We start from the raw sequence: 10,000 nt of genomic DNA, 5'->3' as shown, positions 1-10,000 counted from the left end.
GGCAAAACCCCACCAGTTATGATTTTGTAGCTTTCCATCTTCTTTGTTTTTAGCTGAATACAAGACGACCCAGTATACATTTAGAGCAAGTAAAGGTGATGCTCTCCAAGTGCGATTTTCCCAGCCAGATGCATTGCCTAATGATGTAGTGGTCAGACGCTTTCCTAACGGGCATTCTTCGGAAGTGAGCTTGAACTATGCCAATGTGCAGCCAGAAGTCACTGCTCTTTATAATGCAGGCGATGGTATATCAGGGGCCTATTTTAACATTATCATAAGAGGTAAGGATCAATGATTCCAGAAAATATCCTACAATTTTATTATTATTATTATTATTATTATTATTATTATTATTATTATTATTATTATTATTATTATTACTTTTACTATTATTATTACTAGCTAATCTAAAAGCCTTCTTGGAAAAGTATGATGCTATAACCCCAAGGGCTCCAACAGAGAAAAATACCCCAGTAAGGAAAGGAAATAAGGAAATAATTAAGCTACAAGAGAAGTAATGAACAATTTAAATAATCCCTTTTAAGAAAAGCAACAACATTAAAATAGAGCTTTCATAATTTAACGATAAAGAGACTTATGTCAGCCTGTCCAAAAATGAAAATAAAAAAAAAAAAAAAATAAAAAAAAACATTATCTGCAAGTTTGAACTTTGATCTGGCCAGCTACCAAATTAAACGTGTTTGGTAACATGATGGTTAACTATTTCTGAAATCACAGGAACGAGGAATAGGAATTATTAATGATGTCCTCTGCCACAGTAATATGCTCAATACTATCCATAAGCATGGCTTCTCCCTTCTTTTTGTTTGATTAGTCTTATACTAGCACTGGCTCTTGTTCGCAAAATATCAGCCTGAAATATTTTAAATTTGGAATATTTTGGATAACAAATCGAATGAGCATCTTATCTTTTGTACATTGAAATTTAATTTTCAAAAAATCAGTATCTATAAAGTGAAAACCATTCTTATTGGTTTTTTTTTCTTCCCCTTTTCTTAGTTATTAAGATCAGGTGAAGGCCACTTTCTCTTCGATTAGAGAGTAAAAATAAATTTCATATATCCAATTTACATTAATGCTACCCAATAGACACCAAACAATTTTCCCCAGTAAATTAATCTAGCTACAATTGATAGAGGTTATTTGCCTGAATTTCCTATATATTTTGTAAATATTTTCTTAGTGTTTCCCATCTTCTTTCGCAGCTTCTAACTAGCTGGTGGTTCAAACTCGCTTTCTATAACCCTTAATTAAGGATACGGGATTCTACTTGCTTAATATCTATCGTATTGTGTTTCTGAAATTTTCCCTTCAACCATTATGAATCGTCTGATATTTAAGGGATCTTACAGACGGCAGAGCAAATATTCGTCGACCAAAACTATTACCACATAACCATGAAAAGAAGGAATCTCAGTCAACATTTGCTTTGCGGACAAGTAAACTGGTTGTATGGACAGTTGGATATAATATAACTTTTTGTTGCCATATCAGGTTTCATAATTTCTCTTATTTAAAGCCCACTTCGAACCATTTTGATATGGTAACAGTTTTATTCGACGAAGATTTGCTCTGTCGTTTGGAAGGTCCCTAAGAGGTACACTCTTTTCTTGAAACAACCATGTCACACACCCAGTACTTTCAACTTCAAAAACTCTTTTGTAAAAGATACCAAAAACAATAAAGTATGATCACCATTCTTGTAGATTGTGAAGAAGGAAAGTACGGGGGTGAGTGCCAACACGCTTGCCCGAAATGCAAGAATGGTGGTGAGTGCCACAGTTACACAGGAGAGTGCATCTGCCCACCTGGATTCGCTGGGAACTTGTGCCAAATAGGTAACGTGAAGCCTTGCTCTCTGTAGAACTTCTTATTTAAATTTCCTTTTTTAAAGAACTCCTCATGCCCTAAATCTTTAAATAAAAACTTTAAATGTAATGATACAGTTCCTGAGGATTTTCTTTCGTTTGTTTAGAGTTGCCCTTTTATTTGATTGTTTAATTCTTGAAGACCAAGTATTTACCTTTCGCAAATTTTGATAAGCACAACTAACACAGCCAAAACCACACTTGGAAACCCTAATTTGGTCCTTAACCATATTATTCTCTTTAAATCCCATGAAATGTAGTGGAAATTTAACCTAATTGTTGTTGAGGAAATGTATCCCTAACTACAATATTGACAATTATATCTTTCCCTTTTCTTATTCTTTTATCTTTGGTCTTAGCTTGCCCTAAAGGCTATATTGGCAACGATTGTAAACTGCAGTGCAGCCAGAAAGAGTTCATCTTTCCTCTACCTGTGGAGGATTCCTGTGAAGGACTCACATTCTGTCTTCCAGATCCTCTAGGATGTACTTGCGCCGCAGGATACAAAGGCGTGTTGTGTGACCAGTGTGAGTTGGACACAGTGATTATATTTTCATTCTTGCTAAGAAAACTGAACTCAGTTGTCAAATATTGAATCAACCTTTTCAAATTCTAAGAAAGTTTTTTTCTATGTAGAAATATTTCATCACAAATTCAATTATCAATTTCTATTACAACTAATTTTTCATTTTGTCAGATGTTGATTAGGCTATCAAGTACTTTGGTGATCTACCATTTTATTCCCCTTTTGTTTACCTTTTTCAATCTTATATCTTCACAACCATATCTTAGCATGTGACCTTGGTGAGTACGGCGCTGGGTGTATAGGTAGCTGCTTTGAGAAGTGCCAAACTAATGACTGTGACCCAGTCACGGGGAAATGTAAGTACCAAACTCATCGGTGATTGAAATTCCATCAAAGATTATTAAAAGGATCATAGTATTACTCTAATTTTGCATCTGAGTTAGCTTTCTTCTTAGCTAGCATGTCCATAAAATATCTATTTTCATTTCTATTTAAAAGTATCAATCATCCTATCATATGTAAGCAAGTTGTTTTTTTACATATTGAGGATGTGATTCAATCAACGGTTTTTTATGGATATATGACATCAAAAATAATTTGTCCCATTTTGGTATGATTTTGCCAACCATTAACGTTCCACAGAAAAATTAAGAGTGAATGAAACTTCACGAAATGAACCAAGTGAATAAATTAATTTGTTTGAGATTTTGACTAGGATGACAACGATGTCAAAAAATGATTACGAAGTGGCATCTACTTTTCAAAAGCATTATAATGCAATATATGTATATTGAATTATCTGATAATATTAATCTTTTCATGCTATAAACTGACTTTTCGATTCAAATGAAGTCATATCGTCTTTTATTTACTTGAATATCTTCCACAGGTCCACCATCACCCCCAAAGAACATGGAGATCGAAGTGATATATCCCAGAAGTCTAACTTTATCTTGGGAAAGCTCTGCCAAGGATGAAGAAGAGCAGCAAGATAAGTTGCTTTATCATGTTGGCTATAAGGTCAGCATTTTTCAACTGTTGAAGATAATTTTCAAGTTTTTATAAACATTACATAATAATTATCAATCGATCCTAGAAATTTAAAAAATATCAAGAAATGAAAAAGTTGAAATAAATTCCATTTTCGACGTTTGACACAAATTGAAGCTAAAAATTTAAAAATCTTCATCCTGGTAAAGTGGTTAAACAGAACGCATTCAAAATAGCAAATTACCTGTGAAAATAAAAAGCTAATGTGTGGGGATGATTCCGTGTCACAGCTGCTGACCCATATGAGTTGCAATTACGAGGAACGAGATGAAGAATGGAACAAGATTGTTGTAGAAAAACAGCCGATAGTCATCAGTGGTCTTGAGGCCCACGCATCATACAACGTCTGCCTCTCTATCCAGAGAGAATTTGATGCAAAGACAACTGTTGAGGAATGCGACACAGCTGGAACAGGCATAGAAGGTAAAGAAATGAGGCAATCAGTGCATTACTTATTCAAATTATTAGAATGATTAATATTATCATTAAAATAATTGAAAATGTTGATATCTAAATTATCTAAATTACTAAAATTATTACTATTACCTAAAACATTCCTGTGAACACGGTTGCCTCTCTTTTCCTAATTGACTCCTTCAAACTGCCTGGAATGTATGTCCCAAACAACATCCAACATCTTTATCAGTTTTTGTCAGAAATTTTCTCAGTGCATAAGATTCTATTGTTCTTCATAAAAAAACACTTGCATCTTTTTTTCTTAATGTATTAGCAATATGCATTGTCTTACCTAGGTATGCATTGACTTGTAACCGCTGTTTTAGGCTATTGATATTTTTTTTTTCCTTGACCTATAAACGATACAATTTAAATTTAATTCAGTTGAGACATGATATATCAGTCCTCGGTCTTGTTTCAGTGTCTTTAAACTCAACTACAAAAACGAGCTTTCAATGAAGTCTATTAGATTTGACGCATTAATAAATATTTCTGGAAATCTTTCAGTACCAACTTTGAATGTTACGGAGCTGATGTGTGTCCCGAAAGGCTTTGATAGTGTTCTGTGTTCTGCTGAGGTTGATGGAACCTGTGTTCATTACAATGGTCCTAGCGCACAACTTTCCTTTTCCCTCTCATATGATGATTGTAATGGCACTAACCTTACGATCGAAGAATCTGAATTACTGCCTACCGAAATCGATCAGATCAACAGCGGAAGAGTCAACCACACCTTCTCTGGACTGATACCTGGCCATAAGTTTTTGCCTGGAGTACATGTCAAACAAGTCCCTGTACCTGAGCAACGAACTGCAGTCCCTGTACATACAGATGAAACCGGTTGGTTTTATCAATGCAATAAATGACACATTCAAATAAAGATGGTATTAAGAGTAACTTTAGTATACAGATAAATAACCTTTTCAACTAACAAGTTAAAACATTTGGAAAATATTTTGCCCTTGAGAGATGACTAGGAATGATAGTTTTTCGATATTTTTATTGTTCGCCAGCACCACCACCTGTCAAGGATCTGAAGGTATTTCATTGGAATGAAACTAACGCGAAAGTGGTGTGGAATGCACCATGCCCATCTAATGGCAAAATCTTAGGCTACAAAATAACCGTCGAAGACGAAGTTTACGAAATCTCTTCTGAAGATGTTGGTAATTGCTTAGGTGTTAATGGCTATTCGTACTGTTCCATAATCAGTCATTTGGAAAAGGGAGCCACTTATAGGGCACAGGTAAGAAAGAAGCATATGATTTTTAAAGCATTCTTCTCTTTATACACTTTTTCCCTCTCTATTAATTCAGATTATGATTTGCACATTTCATCATTTTCTTTTAGTAAAACCTCTAATGTAATCATGATTTAAGTATTCTGGTATGCTTTTTCATGTGTGTTTGTTTTGTACAAAAGTCAAAGGCTTCCCCAGGGTTAGGATGAATGAACGACTAGAATTTGCAGAGCATAGGACCACTATATAGTTGGGAAAATAAGACGTTTTCCACTTACCATTAAGTTATCGTAATAGGTTAACTATTTTTCAGATATCACTTACTATTTCACTTTTGTAATATGATAGTTATTTTTCGGGATATGAACGATAGAGCAAGGGTGAGTTGTTTTCATATACATTGTACAAGCGAGTTGCTTCCAAGCTCAGTGGAAGCTTTGCTACTGAAGGAGGTAGTTGATTATCGGTAAGGGTTGCCGAGTGTGGTGAATAAGGAGATGAGGCACAAACAGATAGGTAGAACTGTTGTGGGAAAAGGAGGAATTCTTTTTTTTCTATAAAGAGTAATAGGAGCCTTTTCCTCCTAAGTTTAATGTGTGGACTATCATTTCGTAAGTGTAATTTTAGGAGAGGCAAAACTCACTCACTTAGTTGATTCCATGACTGGAGTCCCTACGAAATAGCTTTTGTCATCTCTATCTACTGATTCAGACTCAGTGCATACATGCGCCGTTCACTTTGCACATATCAAGTACATACATAACTCATTCCCTTCGTGAGTACCCAGTGCATACATGCGCCATTCTCTGTGTGCATACCCAGTGCATACATGCGCCATTCTCTTTGCACTTATCCAGTACATACATATCTCATTCCCTTTGTAGCGCATACATGCATCATTCCCTTTGCAGCGCATACATGCATCATTCCCTTTGCACATACCCAGTGCATAAATATCCCATTCCAATTGACCATACCCAGCCCATACATGCACCCTTCTCTACATGTATACCCAGTGCATACGTATCCTGTTCCCTTGCGCATACCCAGTGCATACGTACCCCCATTCCCTTTGTGCTTACATATCAGTTCTTAAGCTAAAGAAGAATTTATTTAGTGATTCGTTCTCTCGTGTTCTAGGGGTTAAAAGTTAGTGAAATGTATCTTGCCGGCAATTACTTATAGTAAGCAAAACTTTAATATTATCACTCGGTAAGAATACTGAATCTTCTTTATAATAGCAACGGTAACGGCAGTGCCTGTCGTATTAGTAATAGCAGTAGTAGCAATGGTAGTAGTAGTAGTATTAGTAGTAGTAGTAGCGAAAGTGGTAGACTAGAAATGTATTTCTGTCCTAAAATTGAAAGTTCTATAAAGTTACCTTACCGCTTTTAATCAAACGCATCTTTTCAGATCACAGCGGAAACTTCGAATTTCCAGAGTCAAAAACACGAATTCAACTTTTCGACATATGCAAGTATGTTAAATCTGAAACCTTGCGTCCTTTCTTTTTCCTATTCCAACCGTTCAATCCTCGTGTTTTGAGCTGTAGCTAATGAATTATTGTTGTCTTAGGGATGTATGAATAATATTTGTGCTTAATTTTACTCGTAAGCAAACTATTGATATTCTAGTCTCTTGAAAATCTTGCCATAAAATTACTCTAACGTCAGCCTTTTCACCTCGTTCTGCAAACATTTTTTTTTTTTACAGATTTTCTTGTTTTATGCTTTCATTCTTAATCTATCTCAGAAATCAATCTTTTATCAGCTTCAGCTGCCTGATAGTTTTCCTAGAGTTCTCATGATTATCCCTTTCAAAGGCTCAACTATTTTCGAGATATAAAAAGTAAAGAAACAAAAAAAAAGTTTTTCTTTTTTTTGCGAATTATGTAATGCCTTCATTCAAGAATTGTAAAGCCCATTCTCGGACACAATTCTTCAAGAAAGGAAACCTCAAAACTCATTTGATATCTACGTATTTATACAAGCCACAGTGTTCAAACTCATGTTAGAATGAAGTTAATCTAAACTATTTAGTTCTATTTGAATGCTTGTGTGTATGTGTGTTCCCTCCTACACCTTTTTATGTATATGAAAACAACAACTTACATACATACCTGCATTCTTGAATACTATACATATGCTAGTTATGAATTGATGGTGTAATCGCATGTATGCTTGAAGGTTGAAGACTTTATAGTAATTCATCTCTCTCTCTCTCTCTCTCTCTCTCTCTCTCTCTCTCTCTCTCTCTCTCTCTCTCTCTCATTTGATCCTCCCGTCAAGTTGCAAAATAGATTGTCAGATTTTGAAGACTCTCTCTCTCTCTCTCTCTCTCTCTCTCTCTCTCTCTCTCTCTCTCTCTCTCTCTCTCTCTCTCTCTCTCTCTTCCTCTCTTTTCTGTCATGTTTTGATCAGAATCGGCTCAAGATAATGTTCTCTTTCGCCATGAAGAGCCCAGTGAACCACTTCTGCGGGAGGGGGAACGCTACAAGAACGCCCTTCATGTTTCTATCGACCCTCCATCCTCTCCTGGAGGAAGGTTGAGGAACTGTACGGTTGCAGGACCGAAGGAGTCCTGCGTGATACCTTTCCAGGGAGATAGTGAAACTATGAAATGTGAGGTTAGTATCTCAAACAAAAATTGTAGTGTTGCCAAAATACTCAGATTTTATTAGTCAATTATGTCCACTTTATGGTGTGGTAAGATGGCAGATTTTCTGTAAATGTTTTCGGTATCTATGAATTATGTCCTCCATGTAAGCAAGGTGAATACTCCTAGATATAACACTCATGGAACCTTTTCAAGTCTAAAGTGGACCAGCCAACCTTCTCTTATGATTTCTGTAAGTTTTATATTTGCAATGTTTCTTGCACTGCAATTACTATCTCTTTCGATCATAGTGATATAATCATCTTATATCCTACCACTGTTATAACCATCATCATTTTCCGATGACAAAATATTGGTAAATAAACGACTCAATACTCGAGTTTTAGTTTCTCCTTTCCATAAAGAGGGATAATCTTGATAAAGATTCTGTTTTGGTATTGAAAAGCGAGAAATAGTAAAAGAGAAATACACTAAGAAATAAAATCCTTATTTCTTTCTAATTTATTAATTGTTTTTTACACTCACAAATTACATCAACTATTTGAATCGTTGAAAAGTGGTATTTCCTGTACTTTTGCAGGAAAAGCAACTCGGAGTGTAAATAGCGTTATGATATCAAACTTGACATTAAGCTTCCTCTCTCTCTCTCTCTCTCTCTCTCTCTCTCTCTCTCTCCCCCCCCCTCTCTCTCTCTCTCTCTCTCTCTCTCTCCCCCCCCCTCTCTCTCTCTCTCTCTCTCTCTCTCTCTCTCTCTCTCTCTCTCTCTCTCTCTCTCTCTCTCTCATGTATGTGTATGTTTAACTATATATCTTTTTTTCATGTATAAAAATATGTGTCTTTTATGTTTGTACAGATAACAATGAGAACAAGAATGACTTTTTCGAAACAAATTCAATTCTTGCCGAATTCAGCCATCAAAGACTTAATACAACAGTAGTCTGAACTGACAGTATTCTATTTAGCGATCAACTGCCAGAGAACTTATTAGTTGTCTTACAGGAAAATCTGGGGAATTTCTCTTCAGAAAGAAACCTTTATCAATATCTTATCTTCATTCGAGTACACTGAGAGCAGGCCAGGCACACGGGAATTCCTGCAGGGAAATCTACGACACTGATACAAAACGGTTGCGGAAAAGGTCATTAAGATTTCGTCATAAACATAAGTTTGACAAATCAGTGTAAAAAAAAGATAAACGTTTATTGGAGGATAATACCCTGTAGTTAATCATTAAAATCCATAATTGAACTAAAGGAAAAAAAAAGAATAAATAATGGTAACCTTTATGTAATAGTTAGTATATGACCGTCTGCTTCTCTCTTTTTCTCTTGGAGTTCTGAACAACATACATGCTTCATTGCCCAAATAATTACTATGAAAAATAAAACCATAAATCTTACAATCATAATCATCCCACTTTTAGTGAAGATTATATGTAAATTGTGGATGAATTAAGGATAATTATGGATGGCAAGCAACCGTTCGTAAACGATTATCTACTGTTTGACAAATATTGGAAGATCCAAATAGATTTCTCAAAAAAAGAGAAAACGGTCTCTTTTCACATCTGATATCCATCTTAGCTCAGTGAATATGATGTTTATTATGCTGTATATACAGGTAAGTGGGATGAATATCATAACATGAAAAAATGAGAATTTGCTGTTTTCCCTGTCGGAGCCCCTGGGCTTAGAGCATCCTGCTTTTCCAACTAGGGTTGTAGCTTAGCAAGTAATAATAATAATAATAATAATCATAATAATAATAATAATAATGATAATAATAATAATAATAATAATAATAATAATAATAATAATAATAATAGTAATAATAATAATAATAATAATAACAATAATAATAATAATAAAGAAGCCCCTGGGTAACATAATAACAGATTCTTGACATACAGATGATGTGAGCATACAAGGTATAACAGTAAGATTACATATACTGTGATGATAATCAACAAAATCCAATTTTCCGATAACCAACATAAAAAAATAAAGAAATAAACATCGATAAGTGTTTGATCTGATCAATAGAAGAGAAATACGTTCACGGTGTTCTAGATTCCAGACAGCTACCCAGAAGCAGTTTCACATTCTCCATCATTCGTAGACTTAGTTCGAAAAGTTGGATGTTATAAGCCCAAGGGCTCCAACAGAATAAATACCATGGAGAAGAAAGGAGCGAAGGAAATAAATAAACTACATGAGAAACTTC

The 10,000-nt window shown here is 35.0% G+C and overlaps 2 protein-coding genes across 2 annotated transcripts in view; one reads left to right on the top strand and one right to left on the bottom strand.

Moving 5' to 3' along the window:
- The window catches only part of LOC137615876 (uncharacterized), a 31,699-nt gene extending 23,500 nt beyond the window's left edge, over positions 1-8,199 (top strand). Inside the window, exons 7-16 of the mRNA XM_068345565.1 lie at positions 54-281; positions 1,728-1,859; positions 2,249-2,416; positions 2,682-2,771; positions 3,305-3,435; positions 3,696-3,888; positions 4,429-4,761; positions 4,935-5,167; positions 6,575-6,638; positions 7,618-8,199. Of these exons, the coding sequence (XP_068201666.1) occupies positions 54-281; positions 1,728-1,859; positions 2,249-2,416; positions 2,682-2,771; positions 3,305-3,435; positions 3,696-3,888; positions 4,429-4,761; positions 4,935-5,167; positions 6,575-6,638; positions 7,618-7,841 (1,796 nt within the window). The 3' untranslated portion in view covers positions 7,842-8,199. The remainder of the gene's footprint in view (positions 1-53; positions 282-1,727; positions 1,860-2,248; positions 2,417-2,681; positions 2,772-3,304; positions 3,436-3,695; positions 3,889-4,428; positions 4,762-4,934; positions 5,168-6,574; positions 6,639-7,617) is intronic.
- Positions 1-10,000, bottom strand: part of LOC137616421 (uncharacterized) — a 742,648-nt gene that overhangs the window by 364,698 nt on the left and 367,950 nt on the right. The gene's annotated exons all lie outside the window — the stretch shown is intronic.

This window comes from Palaemon carinicauda, chromosome 22 (genome assembly GCF_036898095.1).
Source record: "Palaemon carinicauda isolate YSFRI2023 chromosome 22, ASM3689809v2, whole genome shotgun sequence".
Taxonomy (NCBI): Eukaryota; Metazoa; Arthropoda; class Malacostraca; order Decapoda; family Palaemonidae; genus Palaemon; species Palaemon carinicauda.
The sequence above is the reverse complement of the archived record's forward strand: the minus strand, read 5'-3'. Positions and strand labels throughout refer to the sequence as shown.